We start from the raw sequence: 19489 nt of genomic DNA, 5'->3' as shown, positions 1-19489 counted from the left end.
TTAAAGAAAACAAGCCATTAACCTGAGAAATCTCATGTTCTTAGCAATTCTACAATAAGAGTTAGCATTCCACCTTCAACTTTATGCACTTGTTATCATTAGATGAATTCAGACTATATCCCAAGCAGAAATTGGATAGTATCTAATTAATTAGGACCCAGCAAGAATTGCATTTTACATAGTAATGATATAAGCTTAAATTAATCATTCTGTGCCAACAGTGGTAAGAACAGAAACTATAAGAAGGAACTTAGATAGGAACACAGTTGTTTTTTTTTAAGTGTCTGTAATTTAAATGAGTTTGATAACTAATCTTTGCTCCCTGCTTTACATTCTTAGCATCCTTGCTGCCTAAGTACATTCATCTCCTTTCTAGCTTGTATCTCAATATATCACTAAAAGAGACAGCTTGGGGTTTAACTACTTATTGTAAGATATCTCCCTTAACTTTTAAAATTTAAACTAAATTCCAGTTTCTAATTCTTTACATGAAAGTACAATCTGAAATATTTAATTATAAATTTACTCTCCCATCCAAGACAGTCACTTATAACCATATTCTTCATATAACTAGTAAAACAAAATGAATTTTAGGGTACATATAAAATTTAACTGGACATAGCAGTAGAAACATATCTTGTTGCATTGTTTCCTACAACTCAACAACATACAAAATTTCTCATCACTAAACACTCCATTTCTCTCAAAATTATGAATTAATTCTAAAATAAGAAGAGAAGGGTTTGATTTATACTATAGTATCCTAAGTGTAGCCTTAAAATACTCTAGTTACTTCCAATATTATTCAAGAGCATATTTTACAAGCACTATGAGGTATTCAACTTTTTTTAAAAAGGGGCTTATAAATATAAAAACTACAGAGTTGTGGTGCCATCTACTGGAGGACAAAGACTATGTTACTCCTTTGGCAAAGTTCACTATTTTCTATCCAACAAATTCCTGGGTCCAGTCTACACTGTCTTTCCATCAATTATATAACATGCAATTAACTATTAAGAAAAATTTGTTCACTTAACCACGTAAAGAGAAGTTACAACTGAATCTGATGAGATTACAAATATATACTACCCAATTTCCACCACAGAGGCAATTATGCAGAAGAATAGAGAATTAACATCAGTTGGCTCAGAAATGACCTGGGAGTTCCTTCTCAATGACATTTTCCAGAATTCAAGCCTTGTACTTCCTTTAAAAAAAAGGACATTTCTGAACATGATTCATTAATTCAGCATTTGTTTTGTGCCCATAAAATCAGAGATCCTCTAAGACAGAAGGCCAATGAGAAATCCACAAACCCTATGCCCATGGGAAAAAAAAAAACTCACAGAAAAAGGCAGTAGTATAGATGTTGATTTGTAATTAACTATGTAGAACACTTTTCTTCTTCAGTAGTTAACACTTTTTTCCTTTTAAATATCAAACACATCACAAATCTGCATATCATCCTAGAGCAGGGAGCGTGTTAATCTCTGTACTGTTCCAATTTTAGTACATGTGCTGCTGAAGTAAGCACAAATGAATTCTTTCACATAAAGAATGAAGATTAACAGATAACAGTCTTATACCTCCTTGAATTTGAAAAGGATGACACTGAGGGGGGGAAGAGGTGGAACTTACTGAGGTGCTACACGTCTCCAGTAGCGATCAATTCCATTTTTAAAATACAGCACAGCAAGCCACCTTACATTTATATCCAGAGTGTGGTTTGTGAAAATATTCTGTAAATAAAAAACAAAGCATCAGAATGAACATGTAATAAGTTAAAAGTATAATTAACATAACTCAAAAAAGTATGGATAGATTTTTAATTAAATGCTTCACTTAAATTTTATCACTACCCATATCATATCGTTATTTTCTAAATATCTATAGCTCTACAATTCATGTAAGAAAGCATATCTGCTCGGGAGCATGTTAATTATGTAAGCTGAGTAATGGGTATGTGGAGATTCATTATACTATTCTACATTTAGGTAGGTTTTAAATTTTTCTAATAAAAAATTAAATTCAGAAACAAATCTAATTACACAGCATAATCTACACGCACACACACAAAACTAAAATAAACACTGCTAAATTAAAAAAGAAAAAGCAGACCCACCACAGCACAGATTCAAAGAGCCAAAGCCCCTGGGTTATTAATTCATGCTATGAAATAAACAATTTCAAAGCATCCTCCTTATCAAAGCAATTATGCTTACGAATGAGTTCGACAGCAAAATATTTTCAAGTAATATAAAGGCAGAAGTGATATGAATAATTTCAACTCAATGTTAACCATTACTCAAAAAATTTATTCACTGTGTTAATCCAAATACAGGCAGTCCCTGCCTTGCACCATAGTGGGACAGTGTAAAAATGACTGTGCAAGCTAAACCATGCAACATGACCTTGAAGTCAAAATTACAGCTGTTCTATAACCTTTAATTGATTTTAAAATTTATTAAAATTGTTATCAAAAGCTTATAAGTGACAGTTATAAATGTATATGAAATAAAAAGAATAGTAAACCTAATACACTGTAATTTAAAACATCACAAACAGTGAGAATTAAAATGTTTTACTGCTTTCTAAAAAATGTTTCTAGAATAGCAGGTACATAGGACAAACAGGATTGTAGGAATATGTTAACTAACTAAAACTGTACTACACCTCACACCAAAAACAACTCAAATTCCTGGAGTTGACCTCTTAAACACAACCTTGTGTGGGAAAACCTCAAAGCCAAAAACAATGACGTGGAAGTATCTCCTTTACTATAAAGACAATTGATGTTAAGTATTAAAAATAGGTATGTATACTATAAACCTATTTTTAAAAAATCATGTGCAACGAAAAAAAAAGTTATGAAGATAGTTGTGTAATGCCCACTTATTCCTTAAGACCCCTGACAACTGAGTCAGAGTCCCTCTTTTGGGTCTCCTTTGCAAAAGAAAGAACAGATTCTCTCACCACATTAATTGCATAACTAATTAATTAATTGCATTCGACTTCAACACTTTACATGCCTACCTCCCACACTAGATTGAGTTGTGTCTTATGAGTGGAGTCTAGCACACAGCCCAGCAAAGCAGAAACTTCATAAATTTCAACTGAGCAAATGAGTGAATGAATGAAAGTAACATGGGAATACTGCGGAAGTTGGCGGATCTCAGCCAAACTCAGCTACACTTAGGAACCAAGAAAAGTCAAGCTGCAGGTGTCAATCCAAGTAAATATATATTATATACTGAATAAACATATTGAATAACAGGATTGGAACACACACCTGAGATCAGGTATACAAATGTAGGAATCTCCAGACTAAACTGGATGGCTAAGGCTCAAATAGAGCAAATGTGGCAAGACAGTGAGTACAGGGAAAAAAGAAAAAATAAACTCAGCAGTTTTTAAATCTATTATAATCTATTCCATCTAAAAGAAATTTTACTATCCCTCTAAGAAGAAAAGTATACCTAGTAAAAATAAAAACAAAAAGGTCTAGGCACTTAATAATTCATACATTACACAAAAGGTATCAAGCAAGTCTATTGGTTTTTCCAAGGTCAAGCAGTAACCAAAATAAGATAAAATGTTTTATATTTTGGCCTGAAAAAACACAAGGCTAAATACAGAGCACATTCATTTAAATAAGCATACAGTCAGAGATTTTCTAAAGATTTATACTATGCCCCAAATTTACAAACATAATGCTGGGATTATCTACAAGAATAAGATACTTTCTTCAGTATCTTTAGAAATTAATGTTTTTTATCTTTGTGTTATTGTGTCAAAGAGCCAACTTTCATGTTATATATTCAGAATATCAAGTATGACTCCAGATATTTAATTTCCCTTCCAGGCATGACTAGGAACTTCTTAAATGTAACAACTTAAAACTTTTTAGTCATGAAGTCAAAATATGTATGTAATGTCATAATTTTCTATTTTACAAGATATAGTAAACAGTTCTGCTCTGAATTTTTGACCCAGTCACACATACTGAATTGGTTTTTGATCCAATTGGTAACCTCCTTGCCATGGCCAGAAACTAAATCTCACACACTAATCAGAGTTCTGAAATTTTCCGAAGAAGAAAAGAATAAGAAAGGCCTTCAATACAAAAAGACATCTTTTCATTCTGGCATTGAGAAAACGATTTTCATTAATTAACCAAAAGCTTGTAACTCGCAGAAAGATATAGTTAAAGCACATATTGTTAATTATCATACTATTTCCCATAATACCCAGGAAAAGATCAGATATGTTAAGAAAATAAAATTTTTAGACAGGGGAAAAGAAAATGGCGTTTTAAAGTGAAACACACTGACCAAGGTAGACCTGACGGATGCAGTGGTGGGGAGACCTGAACAACTCTGACAACATAAATTAACTGGGGCAAGGATAAGGATGAAGACAAAACATCAAAGTGTACTACCTAAAGTCTTCAGGTCAGCATTAACACACTAAAATAGATTATCAGCACAGTGTTGTCTACTGAGCAGATTCTACCAGTACCCTGCTGGGTTATTTACTCAATCATCAATAAACATTTTTTAAACATTCTCAAAGAGCCATGCTCTGAATTTATATGTGGCAGGAGCAATGGCAGGCAAACATTTGGATCAGTTTCACTAAAGTAAACCACCAATACAAGTAAGTTTTTAGAACAATTAAAAATAATAGTATCTCATTTTATTAAAATTTATAGTAAACTCTTTTAGAACAACTTACCAGCAACACTGAATAGAAACCTGGCTGTGTCTCCCACTGTTTCAACTGCTCCTCAGCTGGTTTTAACACAGCAGTATCCTGACTGGTGGCCTGTGTTAAGACCTGAAGAACGACAGTACTGGCACTATTGAGATCCATGGAAACCTGGCAATGATAAGTTAACATACTTGAATGTATATTATACTTAAAAAATTAACACTAATAAAAGGGAGAAAAGGGGCTTCAATGTTCTGAATTACCCCTGTACTTCGTATCTACTCTTTCATGTATCTGCTGGATTTCTATCTTTTATGTACCACCCATACGCTAACTTAAAACTCCCATAATTCAAATTGCCTTTGCTTAAATCAATTTATTTCTAAAGGAAACTGCCTTTTATTGTCCCATATATAGAAGGTAGTAAATTGGGGGGGGGAAAAAATGACAAACAAAAACCAAAGTTTCTAAATTCTGGTTAAATACCACTGCCTGCCAAGACTCTAATCATAATGCCTTCTTAGTTTGTTTGTTTTTTTTTAAAGATAAGCATTATAGGGCTTCCCTGGTGGCGCAGTGGTTGAGAGCCCGCCTGCCGATGCAGGGGACACGGGTTCGTGCCCGGGTCCGGGAGGATCCCAAATGCCGCAGAGCGGCTGGGCCTGTGAGCCATGGCCGCTGAGCCTGCGCGTCCGGAGTCTGTGCTCCGCAATGGGAGAGGCCACAGCGGTGAGAGGCCCGCGTACCGCAAAAAAAAAAAAAAAGATAAGCATTATAAAAGCTATAAAAGTATTAACCACTTTATTCCTAACAAGACCAGGAGGAAGAGAATTGAAAAAGGAATGCTTTGACAGAGTGCTAATAAGTACCTCACATTATCATCTTAGGTGCCACCAATAAAACATGTCTGAAAATTCTTTTTTTAATATAAAAGACAAATGCATACCCAAGAAATATTGTGGAGGGGAAATAAAGAACTGAACCAACAAACAAAATAAAACCTTAAGTTAGAAAGGATCTTAAGGGTTGGATGATCTAATCCTATACCAAGAATCTGAAGCCATTCTAAAAATACATAAGCAATTTATTGAATTCTCCAGGATTCTGTTTCTAATCATCCCCAAAATTGTGTACAATTGTTTACTCAGAAAAGTATGTATAGTTCACAATACACATATACAAAGTATGCAAGATTAAAACTGAAAACTAAGAGTTGATAAAAAACAGTTCCCAGTACAGAGGTGACTGGGAATTAGCTTTATGACAGTAGTTACCTAAAACTGAAGAATGTTCCAGACAGTAAAAGTCTAAAAGTCATTAACCCATAAGGAATATAGCCAAAGCAAATTACCTCCTTTGTTAAGAGTTGTAATTAAATTGCAATGACTCATGAAAAGGGAAGATTCCAAAAGTTGATTCAACAAGAAATTTTACCCAAATATTACAACTTTTAAGGAAATTAATCATTTTGAAGTCTATGTGAGTAAAGCAGCGCTAGGGCATAATAACTGGAATCAGACAAAATATTACCAATTAGCAATGGAGCTGAACTACTTTTAAATTAGTAGTCTGTTGTCTGTATTTTAGAACTGACTAGGGTGGTACCCTGTAAATATATATTGTCTCCCTCACTAATTAGGAGTTTTGGGGGTGTTTTGTTTTGTTTACTTTCTTGGTAATTTTTTTTTTATTGAAGTATAGTTAATTTACAATGTTGTGTTAGTTTTAAGTACCCAGCAAAGTGATTCAGTTATTAGATAGATACATAGATACTTTTTCAGATTCTTTTCCATTATAGGAGTTTCTTGAACAATGTAAGTTTCCATGTTTCATTACCACTTGGTAATAAGTGAATGGATTTTTACTCAATTTAGACGGTTTGTTGGTAATGTGTGATTTCAAAAACAGGCTATATAAGAGAGATTCACTTCATGGAGGCCCTAAGAAGATACTTTAAAGAGATAGGCAGTATGTCTTCCTGCCTAGTTGAAATATAATGCAAGCCACAAAAGCAAGCCATGTATGTACTTTTTACCTTTTAAGTAGCCACATTAAGAAATAGAAACATGTGGAATTAGATTTATTATATTACATTTAACTCAATATTTCCAAAATGTTATCCTTTCAACATGCAATCAATATTTTTGAAAGTAACAATGAGATATTTTACATTTCTTATACTAAATCTTCAAACTCCTGTGTATATTTTATACTTAAGGCACATCTTATTTCAAACTAACCACGTTTCAAGTACTCAATAGCCACATGTGGCTAGTGGCTACCATATTAGCACAATCTCACTGAAAGTGTGGCCCAAGGACTGGCAACACCAGCATCACCTCACAGAAATGCAAATTCTCAACCCTCTCTCCAAACCTAGCAAATGAAAATAGGGGCTGAAGGCAGGAGGCAGTGGGACAAAAAGCTGTGCTTTAGTAAGTTCTCTAGGTAAATCTTAATAATTGTCAGAGTTTGAGAAGCACAACTTTAGAACATCTAAAACTAAGGTACATCTGAAAGTCCAGCTCTACTGCTAATGCAGTGGATGACAAGATGTACAGTAGTTTCAATTATACATTCTTACTAAAAAAGGTAGACCCAAGACTTCCCTGGTAGCACAGTGGTTAAGAATCCGCCTTCCAACGCAGGGGACATGGGTTTGATCCCTGGTCCGGGAAGATCCCACATGCCTCGCAGCAACTAATCCCATGCACCACAACTACTGAGCCCGCGAGCCACACCTACTGAAGCCTGCACACCTAGAGCCCGTGCTCCTCAACAAGAGAAGCCACTGCAATGAGAAGCCCACGCACCGCAATGAAGAGTAGCCCCCAGTCGCCACAGCTAGAGAAAGCCCGAGCACAGCAACGAAGACCCAATGCAGCCAAAAATAAATATTAATTAATTTTAAAAAAAGAAAGAGCTAGGGCTTCCCTGGTGGTGCAGTGGTTAAGAATCCGCCTGCCAATGCAGGGGACATGGGTTCAAGCCCTGGTCCGGGAAGATCCCACGTGCTGCGGAGCAATTAAGCCTGTGCGCCACAACTACTGAGACTGCGCTCTAGAGCCCGTGAGCCACAACTACTGAGCCCGTGTGCCACAACTACGGAAGCCTGTGCGCCTAGAGCCTGGGCTCCGCAACGAGAAGGCACCGCAATGAGAAGCCCACGCACCACAACGAAGAGTGGCCCCCGCTCACCGCAACTAGAGAAAGCCTGTGCACAGCAACAAAGAACCAACGCGGCCAAAAATAAACAAATTAAATTTATTTTAAAAAAAAATATATATATATATATATTTTAAAAAAAAGGTTGACCCAGCACTAATTTGCAGTTCTCACAAGGGAACTGAGGTATACAGAGCAGGAATTCACTGATTCTCTCCCAAGCAATGTAAGAGCAACCAGCTTTAAAAAAATAATAATAAAATAAATAAAAACAAAAGCCAATATCTGAGCATATATTACATGCCATGCACTGTACTAAGTGCTTTATTCATTTATTTATTCCTAATAATTATTCTATGTAGTAGATACTCTCATCCCCATTTTTTAGGGAGAAACCTAAAGGATCAGAGACCTTACCTTGCCAAGGTCACAATCTACTAAGTAGCAGTCCCTGGACTTGAACACCAAAGCCACTATTCTTTTTTTTTTTTTTTAAATGCTGGCCTTAGACAAGAGGCCAGGATGGGGACTCAATTGTTTGTTTGTTTATTTGGCTGCACCAGGTCTCAGTTGCAGCACGTGGGATCTTCACTGCGGCATGCGGGATCTCTTAGTTGCAGCGTGCAGGCTCTTAGCTGTGGCATGTGGGATCTAGTTCCCTGACCAGGGATCAAACCCAGGCCCCCTGCACTGGGAGCGTAGTCTTAACTGCTGGACCACCAGGGAAATCCCCAAAGCCACTATTCTTAATCAATATCTAATACTGCCTTCCTTGAGTGACAGAACAGACATTTAAGGCATCTCTGTAGTCCCAGGGCCCAACAAGATACATGACATATGCTTAATAAATATTTGCTGAATTAACAAAAGTGATCAATTTCGAGCAATAAAGGACTTCACACTGAACCACACAGGAGCTAATTAACTGATTTATTCAATAAAACTGCTGAAAGCCTGCTGCATACCAGGCACTGTTCTAGGTCCTGAGAACATAGCAGTGAACAAAATGGTGTTCTGACTTCATGCAGTTTACATTCTAGTGGAAGAAAACAGATCTGTTTTTTAAAAAAAGAAAGAGGTAGTGATATGAAGAAAATAATGTTAAAAATTGACTCTAACTGAATGTGTTACTTCAGATTGGGTGTTCAGAGAAGGTTTCTCTAGTGACATTTACAAGAGACATGAGAGTGACAAGAGAGACCCACAAGCAAAGATCTGAAAGCAGAATTCTGGATTGGGAAAACAACTGAAAACAAGGCCTTAGTACTATAAACAAACTTAAGAAAGCCAGTATAATTGGTACTTAATGAGAAAAGTGGAAAGTAGTACAAGATGAGATTGGAGATGTAGGCAGGAAGGGATCATGTGACGGACGACCTTGTAGGGGAAAATAAATTGTCTGGACTTTGATACACACACAAAAAAAGCCACTGGAAGATAGGAAGAATATACGAAAATAATAATAGAGAAAGGCTATACCAGAACTCATCCCTACCCCAAACTCAACCTGCAAAAAGAAAGAAAAGAGCCATGTCTCTGTTTTGGGCTACTACTTGAAAAATAAAATCACTGACTACTGCCAACCCCCAGAGCAATTTTTACCTAGAACAAAGATTGTGCAGAGCACTCACATACACACACACCTTCACACTTCTCTGGACCTTCGCAACAAAGCAATCCTTAAGTCTATGTACTCTTATCTCTGGGACTTCCCTGGTGGTCCACGGGGTAAGACTCTGTGCTCCCAATGCAGGGGGCCCAAGTTCGATCCCTGCTCGGGGAATTAGATCCCACATGCATGCCGCAACTAAGAAGCCCACATGCTGCAACTAAACACGCCACAAGGAAGATCCTGCATGCCACAACTAAGACCCAGTGCAGCCTAAATAAATATTTTTTAAAATTTTAAGTCTATGTACTCTTAACTTTATGCCCCACTTACTCTCGCCATTCACCTGTTCTAATGGAAATGCTAGAGTTCCCCATCCCTACCTCCCTCCAGCACCCTGCTCCATCCAGGTCTTCCCCAGCAGTATATGCCCTGTCCTCTCCTCCTCTTGCTTTGATCCTTGCTCCCAAAAAGCTCATCCAGTCTGGGAAGGAAAGCTCAGCTTATATATTTTTGGAGAACCAATTCTATGCCAAGCACTGCAGTAATTGTTAAGATAAGAATTAGAAAGGGTCATTTTCTCTCCCCAAAATATGGGGAATAATGAGGTGGGAGGCAGAGAATTATTCTTATTAAAACAAACTACAGGACTTCCCTGCCGGTCCAGTGGTTAAGACCCCAAGCTCCCAATGCAGGGGGCACGGGTTCGATGCCTGGTCGGGGAACTAAGATCCTGCATGCCACACGGCATGGCCAAATAAATAAATAAATAAATACTGATGCTGCTAAGTATTAAAAAAAAAAACTATGAAAAATAAGTTTCTAGAATACCAGTTGGAATCAGAGTATATTTCCCCCACAGAAACAATATTATGAGTGATTTATCTATTGGGTAAAAAGGCTTTTCGGTCTGAGAAACAAATCATCATTCATAACTTATACTGGAAATATTTCCAAGTACTAATCAACTTCCTGAAGGGAAGCTTCAGGCAGCAATCAGTTCCTAAATTGCAGATTAAGTGCATCATCAAAAATAACAATCCAGACCCATAATGGATTATTAAACATACCACATTACTAAAGCCTATTAAATTTTTTAAAGATCCCATAACAAAACTGTAAAAAGCAAATCTGGCATGTGTACTAATATCACTGTTTTATAGAGGAAGAACTTACAGCTATCAAGAGAACTGTCCAGGATCACTGTAGAAAACTAGTACATGGCAGAGTGAGCCCTAATAACAAGGTGTTTAGAATCCCAGCTCTTCCTACTAAAACATAAAATGGTCTCACCACACCACCCTACTCCCTAATAATTAGAAACACACCAGGCTCTCCCATAATAGGTTCCTGGAGAAAAAGATTCCTAAATCCATCAGAAATCTGAAAGGACTACATTTTCTATGTATTAAATATTCATACAGTGCTCAATTGTGGAGTTTTCTTGAGAGGACAACAATGGCAACAAAGAACAGGGGGAGAAATGTACTGAGTCATTCAAATGTAACAGTGTGGAAATAAACTTCATTTGGGATAAAAGATAGATGACTACTGACTAGCAGTAGTCAGTTTGGAGGGTAATATACCCGGAAACTAACCTTCAATATCTTTCTCTTGGAATTAGCATGCAGAAATATAACAGGGCTACTACTGTTATTTGCACATAGTAGTGAAACAGACACACAACTAGTCTCCAAAAAAGCCAGAGACCTCAGACTGACAGAGAAAGAGAGGGAAGAAGAAAAGAAGGGGGTAAGGAATGAGAAAAGAAGGGAGGGTAGAAGGTAAGAGGAGAGGGAAAGACAGACACAGACTAACTGGTGGGAATGGGCAGAGGTATTTCTCAAAGAACTTGACAGGATCTTCATGGCGATCGATCATCATGTAGGCCTGAAGGCCACGGAAGCTAGTCTCTCACAGTGGAAGTGCTGTTACATCTCCTCTGTTGAGGTCTATGTGTAGTGAGAGAAATCCCATACCTATGTTAAAACAATGTATCCTTTCCCTTTCTGTGCTCCTATAAATTATCAAGAGACAACCAAGCAAACAGCAAGATTAAATTTGCCTAGGTCTTCTAATTAATAGTGTATACACTGAGGTTACTTTATTTTCATTAATATGTATAGTTTCAAAATCATAAGCAAGAGGAAACACTGCTTGTGAGCATTTTATTAGCTCTCAACTACACTACAGAAAAGCATTATTCAAAATCTAAATGCATACTCTTTTTTTCCTCTAAGAACAATAATACGAAAGGAGAAGGTGAAAATTAAAAGGGCAGGCATTTCACCCTTCTCACTATTTCACAAGTCAGTCAGTTCAATTTATTCATTACTGAACTTTATTGTAGGCTTTGATTCTATTAAAGTCTAAATAATCTAGCAATATGTGACCAAGAGCCTAAAAATACTCATACCTTGTAACTGGACTTTCTAGGCTTGATTCTATAAGATACTTTGCCAACTGTGGAAAAATCCGAAGTCCAAAGATAATACAGATGCACCTGTAGTTGGAAATTTACCAATTTTCATTAAAAGAAACAAATAGGGAAAACTCAGTACCCCTGCCTGCCACCAACAAACAGGCTTCTCAGGCCTGCATCGACTTTAACTTCAGTCATGACAATTTTCTTTAGACTACTACATTATCTGTGTTTGTCCTTAGTTTTAGGACATTCCACACAAACAATAACCACACCCCACTTTTAAAAGTTAAAGCAGTAAGTAAACTGACTGAAGAAAAGAAGGTGTAAGATTACAAGAAAAATTGAAGAAAAAAGAATTTCAAAATCAAAAAAGGTTCCCTCAGTGAAATAATTTATTCAGGCATAGATCAATATGGATGCTAAAACCATTAAGTGAAAGAAGAGCTGTTGGGGAACAGAATATTCCCAGTGTATCGCCCCACAGATTACTTGCTAAATACAATGAAGAAATAAACAAAACTTTAAAATGAAGGGATCTGTCAGTCTCCGGCTCAACCAAGAAAGCAACTTTAGTATCACCAACAGCTGCACAACTTGAGCTAAAGTGCCTCCTGATGTGATGATGCAAAAAGAAGTATACAACCTCATCTCTGAACTACCAAAACTGATCAGCCACAATCTAATCAAGACTCTAGATCCAATTTCCAGTTTAAAAGAAAGGAGAGAGAATACTTCTGGGATGGTGGCATGAAGAGCTCCACAGATCCTCTCCTCAGTTAAACAACTGTAACTGATAAAAGTTATAAAAAGCAACCATTTACAGTCTCTGGAAAGCATATTTAAGGACATACAGCAAATGGAGAAACATTTATGCAAGAAATACTACTAAATCTTGGTAAAAATAGCAACAATCTGTGGCATTTGAGCCACAAACTCACTCCTGCCCCAGTGTGACAGAAGCTATACTCCAGGCAGAATGAGCCAAGAACATGGGGCCCTCTCACTCCGGCTCTTAATCTAGGGCTACAGTCTCTCCCCAAGAAAAGCAGACAGCTAGCATTTCTTTTCTTTCTTTTTTTTTTTTTTTTTTTTTTTGCGGTACGTGGGCCTCTCACTGTTGTGGCCTCTCCCGTTTCGGAGCACAGGCTCCGGACGCACAGGCTCAGCGGCCATGGCTCACGGGCCCAGCCACTCCGCGGCATGTGGGATCTTCCCAGACCAGGGCACAAACCCGCATCCCCTGCATCAGCAGGCGGACTCTCAACCACTGCGCCACCAGGGAAGCCCAACAGCTAGCATTTCTCATCTAACTGAGCTACATACTGAAGCTCTATTCCAGACAAGCACAGCCAAAAGGTCTGGGGTACTCTTCTTCCACCCAGGCATCAGTCATGGGGCAGAAGCTCTACCCCAGGCATATCAGGCCAAAAACAGTGGGCCTCAGTCATGTCCAACCCAGCTTGCTCAGCCAGGAACAATAACAGTTGGAGATTTCAATACTCCACTTTCAAAAATGGAGAGAACATCTAGAAAGATCAATGAGGAAATATGTCTTGGGAATTCACTGGCAGTACAGTGGTTAGGACTCCACACTTTCACTGCTGAGGGCCCCGGTTCAATCCCTGGTCAGGGAACTAAGATCCCACAAGACACACGGCATGGCAAAAAAAAAAGAAAAAAGGAAATATGTCTTGAACAACATTATACACAAACTTGACTTAACAGACATTCCACTCATCAGTAGAATGAAAGCAACCATTCATCTCAAGTGCACATGAAACATTCTCCAGGACAGACCATATGCTAGGCCACAAAACAAGTCCTGACAAATTTAAAAGGGTTGAAATCATACAAATATGTCCTCAGATTGCAATCAGTAACAGAAATGTGGGAAATTCACTCACACTTCCAGATTTCAAAGCTTACTACAAAGCTACAGTAATCAAGACAGTGTTGGTACTGGCAAAAGGACAGATATACACATCAATAAAACAGATTTTAAAGTCCAGAAACAGACCCTTACATCTAAAGTCAAGTGATTTTTGACAAGGGTACCAAGACAATTCAATGGAGAAAGAATAGTCTTTTCAACAAATAGTGCTGGAACCACTAGATATCCACATGCAAAAGAACAGCTGGACCTCTTCCTTACACCATAGACAGAAATTAACTCCAAGTGGATCATAAAGCTAAGCATAAAGAGGCAACTCTATAAAACTCTTAGAAGATCTAGGAGTATACTTTCATGACCTTGGGCTAGGTAAAGCATTCTCAAATATGATACCAAAGCACATGCAACTAAAGTAAGATCAGTTAAATTCATCAAAATTTAAAACTTTACCAAATACCATCGAGAAAATAAATACAATTCACTGGACAAGAGAAAATATTTGCAAATCATATACCTGATAAGGGGCTTATAAGCAAAATATACAAAGAATGTTTATAATCCAACAATAAAAAGATACAAACAATCGATTAAAAGGCAAAAGATAAGGAGAGGTTTCTCAACCTGATAAAGACAATCTACAGAAAACCTACACATAACACCATACTTAATGGTGAGAAACTCAAAGCCTTCCCACTAAGATCAGGTATAAAGCAAGGATGTCCCTTCTCAACACTCCTTTCCACATGGAACTAGAAGTCCTTGGTTATGCAATAAGGTAAGAAAAGAAAACAAATGGTATACATATCAGGAAGGAAGATATATCTCTGTCTCTGTTCAGAAGTGACATGATCATCTATGTAGAAATCTGAAAGAATCAACCAAAAACTTCCTGGAACTAATAGGCAATTTATAGCAAAGTTGTGGGATACAAGGTTAATAGACAAAAGTCAAATGCTTTCCTATATACCATCAATGAACAAGTGGAAATGAAAATTAAAAACACATTAAAATCATTTACATTAGCACCCCTAAAAATGAAATACTTACGTATAAATCTAACAAAATATGTACAAGATCTATATGAGGAAAACCACAAAATACCAATGAAATGAAGGAACTAAATAAATATTGAATAGATATTCCATGTTCATAGATAGAAAGACTCAATATTGTCAAGATGTCACTTCTTCTCAAACTGATCTGTGGATTCAATGCAATTCCAATCAAAATCCCAACAAGTTAACTTACAGATATGAACAATCTGATTCTAATGTTTACATGTAGAAACAAAAGACATGGATTAGCCAATACAATATTGAAGAACAAACTGGGAGGACCGACACTACCCACTTCAAGACTTACTATAAAGCTACATGAATCAGGAGAGTGATACTGGTGAAGGGTAGACAAACTGATCAATGGAACAGATTTGAAAGCCCAGAAATAGACGCCCATAAATATAGCCAACTGATCTTTGACAAAGGAGCAAAGGTAGTACAATAGAGGAAAGATAGGCTCTTCAACAAATGGTGCAGGAACAAATGAACATCCATGCAAAACAAAATGAATCTAAACCCAGACTTTACACCCTTCACAAAAATTAACTCAAAATGGATCATAAACCAAAATTTAAAACATAAAACTAAAAGACTCCTAGAAAATAACATAGGAGAAAACCTAGATGACCTTGGGTATAGTGATTTCTTTTTAGATTCAACACCAAAGACACAATCCATGAAAGAAATAATTGATAAGCTGGACTTTACTAAAATTTAAAACTTCTGCTCTGCAAAAGACAATGTCAAGAGAATGAGAAGACAAGCCACAGACTGAGAGAAAATATGTACAAAAGACACATCTGATAATGAACTGTTACCCAAAATATAAAAAGAACTCTTAAAACTCAACAACAAGAAAACAACCCGATAAAAAAAAATCAGTCAAAGACCTTAACAGACACCTTACCAAAGAAGATACACAGAAGTCAAAATAAGCATATGAGAGGATGCTCCCCATTATATGTCATCAGGGAAATACAAATTAAAATGACGATGAGATACCATTACATACCTTTTAGAATGGCCAAATGCTAGCAAGAACGTGCAGCAACAGGAACTCTCAGACATTGCTGGTGGGAGTACAAAATGGTACAGCCACTTTTGGAAGACTGTTTGGTGGTTTCTTACAAAACTAAACATACTCTTACTATAAAATCCAGCCATCGCATTCGATGGTACCTACTCAAAGGAGATGAAAACTTTATGTCCACACAAAAACCTGCACATACATATTTATAGCAGCTTTATTCATAACTGCCAAAACCTGGAAGTAACCAAGATGTCCTCTAGTAGGTGAATGGATAAACAAACTGTGGTATATCCAGACAATAGAATATTATTCAATGCTACAAAGAAATGATCTATCAAGCCATAAAAAGGGATTGGGGAAAAATGTGGAATGACTTCAGTTTGAGGTGATGAAGTATTCTAAAATCGATTGTAGTGATGATCACACAACTCTGTGAATATACTAAAACTCACTGAATTGTACATTTGCAGTGGGTGAATTGTATGGTCTGTGAATTATATCTTAATAAAGCTGTTATTTTCTTTTAAGTGCTCTGACTATGTAAATGCCAAAGTTAGCAAGAGACCAGGAAAAGCTGAAGAAATGAAAAATGTGGCTAGAGTAACAACAACAAGTGATGTTAACTGAGAGCAAGGAAGAGCACTTGTTTAAGAAACTAAAGCAAGATGAAAGGACAAAAGACTTCTGACATAAGCCAGAAGGTTCCAAAGATGCTAGTCCTATTCAAATTCACACTGTACCATTTGGATTCATTTCAGTTTCTCAACAGAGAATGCTTGGCAGGAAAATTCTTCTCTGTGCATGCATTATAGGTTGTTTAGTATCCCTGCATAGTATATGTAAATAACACTTCCTAGGGATTGTTTTGACTCAAGATGCTTCCATATATCTCCAAATACCTTCAACTCAAAGAACCACGAGGGCTATGGAAGCATTCCCTATGAGACATCATGCAGACTGTCAAAGACCGATCTATTCTGGAATAAAAGATACACACTAAAACATACAGACCAAGGAGGAGAGGAGATATTCCCTTGCCTTCTCTTCTCTACTCCTAAAATATTCTACCTACTCAAGAGTTTCAAAGGACTTACAAACTCCTGCTTGGTGGTAGAAACTCAAGCTTAACTCCTAAACCAATCAGGATTTTAAAAATACTCTTAGTCTATTTTGTAATTAGAGGAATATCTATAATGTCAAATAAAAAATACCACATAAACATAATAAAGCTATACAAATATAAAAATGCCTAAGAATAAAAGACAAGCAGGAAAGATAAGATTATAAAGTGTTGTGCTAAGGTAGTCCTAGGAGTTATGGGGATTCTAATAGTCTACACATTTTACCTTTACGATGAAAAAACATTTTTTTTAAAAGGCCAAGAATTTTCACTTTACACCTACTCTAAATTTCCATGGGAATATTTGCTTGATTTCTCTTCTGTAATCCTAAAACTTATTCAAACTCCTCAAGAGCTTCAAATCATCATGTATTTCTCTTGTCCAGCACACACCAAGAAATCATGGTAATATATTATATATACACATTTAAGTAGATAATGTAGTCAGTAACTGCCCTCTCATCATAAACATTCAGGACTTGGTTTTCAGTAGCAAGAGTTGATAAGCAACAGTTCTGCCACATTACCTGGATTTGTGATGGCAATATTTACCAAAAAACATCTTCCTCATGCAGGGGACTCTGAGTCTTATATTCTAACAGCAGTTTTACCTACAAATATCCATCTCTAAAAATTCTTACTATGTGACATTCATAAAAACAAAACTTTAAAACATTTAACAGTCTGAGAAAAATGAAACTAAGCAAAAAAATTCTGATTTATTATTTACTTTCCTTTAAGCTTCATATACATATATACTGTACACTTCCATGATATAAAAGGAAAATAAATTTGTGTTTGTTAGCAATATCGTGTTTATCTTTAATTTCACTTCCAAGTATTTTCCATGAAAGGTTCCACATCAACTTGTTCCTTTACAAGATAACATCCTACTAGATCTACTATTTCTAAAGATGTAGAAATAAACTGATTAATCTGCAGTGCCACCTGATGGTAAGAAGTAAGTAGCACATCCCAAAGAGTGTGTTCTAAGCATCCTCTTCCCATCAACGACAGGGGAAGAGAAGGACACTGGAATTCTCAGTGACCACTTGGCCAGGACAACCATCTGCAAAGTGACAGGACAAACTTACAGCAAGTGTTTTCGGGGTTCAGGAAGTTAGGGCAAAGAATGCTGAGAAAAGCACTCCTGAGGGAAAGAAATGAATGGGAGCCTAAAGAATAATGGAATACAAGATGGGATTGAAAACATGAAAATGAAAACTTCACAGAGGCAAAACATGACAACAACTTTACAGCACTGTCTCTACTTCTGTACTTAAATAATGCATCATTAAAACTACTCTCGGAAGATGGCGGAAGAGTAAGACGCGGAGATCACCTTCCTCCCCACAGATACACCAGAAATACATCTACACGTGGAACAACTCCTACAGAACACCTACTGAACGCTGGCAGAAGACCTCAGACCTCCCAAAAGGCAAGAAACCCCCCCCCCACATACCTGGGTAGGGCAAAAGAAAAAAGAATAAACAGAGACAAAAGGATAGGGACGGGACCTGCACCAGTGGGAGGGAGCTGTGAAGGAGGAAAAGTGTCCACACACTAGGAAGCCCCTTTGCGGGCGGAGACTGCGGGTGGCGGAGGGGGGGAGCTTTGGAGCCGCGGAGGAGAGCACAGCAACAGGGGTGCAGAGGCCAAAGCAGAGAGATTCCCGCACAGAGGATCAGGGCCGACCGGCACTCACCAGCCTGAGTGGCTTGTCTGCTCCCCCACCGGAGCAGGCGGGGCTGGGAGCTGAGGCTCGGGCATTGGTCGGATCCCAGGGAGAGGACTGGGGTTGGCGGCGTGAACACAGCCTGCAGGGGGTTGGTGCACCACAGCTAGCCGGGAGGGAGTCCGGGGAAAAGTCTGGACCTGCTAAGAGGCAAGAGACTTTTTCTTCCCTCTTTATTTCCTGGTGCGCGAGGAGAGGGGATTAAGAATGCTGCTTAAAGGAGCTCCAGAGACTGGCACGAGCCGCGGCTAAAAGCGCGGACCCCAGAGACAGACATGAGACGCTAAGGCTGCCGCTGCCGCCACCAAGAAGCCTGTGTGCGAGCACAGGTCGCTATCCACACCCCCCTTCCGGGGAGCCTGTGCAGCCCGCCACTGCCAGGGTCCCGGGATCCAGGGACAACTTTCCTGGGAGAACGCGGCGCGCCTGAGGCTGGTGCAACGTCACACCGGCCTTCGCAGCCACAGGTTCGCCCTGCACTCCGTGACCCTCCCTACCCCCCGGCCTGAGTGAGCCAAGGCCTCCGAATCAGCGGCTCCTTTAACCCTGTCCTGTCTGAGCAAAGAACAGACGCCCTCCCGGCGACCTACAAGCGGGGCCAAATCCAAAGCTGAGCCCCTGGGAGCTGTGAGAACAAAGAAGAGAAAGGGAAATCTCTCCCAGCAGCCTCAGGAGCAGCAGATTAAAGCTCCACAATCAACTTGATGTACCCTGCAGCTGTGGAATACATGAATAGACAACGA

General features: G+C 38.1%; 1 protein-coding gene and 1 non-coding gene across 2 annotated transcripts in view; both read right to left on the bottom strand.

Moving 5' to 3' along the window:
* Positions 1–19489, bottom strand: part of IPO11 (importin 11) — a 215564-nt gene that overhangs the window by 180843 nt on the left and 15232 nt on the right. The window contains exons 2-3 of the mRNA XM_029217487.1: positions 4735–4878; positions 1639–1739 (exon numbers count right to left, since the gene is read on the bottom strand). Coding sequence (XP_029073320.1) covers positions 1639–1739; positions 4735–4872 — 239 coding nt within the window. The 5' untranslated portion in view covers positions 4873–4878. The remainder of the gene's footprint in view (positions 1–1638; positions 1740–4734; positions 4879–19489) is intronic.
* LOC114893483 lies at positions 1431–1534 on the bottom strand. The gene has a single exon (XR_003792908.1). It is a non-coding gene; the product is annotated as a U6 spliceosomal RNA (small nuclear RNA).

The sequence above is a fragment of the Monodon monoceros genome, unplaced genomic scaffold (genome assembly GCF_005190385.1).
Source record: "Monodon monoceros isolate NGI ecotype Baffin Bay Population unplaced genomic scaffold, NGI_Narwhal_1 Super_Scaffold_12, whole genome shotgun sequence".
Classification (NCBI taxonomy): domain Eukaryota; kingdom Metazoa; phylum Chordata; class Mammalia; order Artiodactyla; family Monodontidae; genus Monodon; species Monodon monoceros.
The sequence above is the reverse complement of the archived record's forward strand: the minus strand, read 5'-3'. Positions and strand labels throughout refer to the sequence as shown.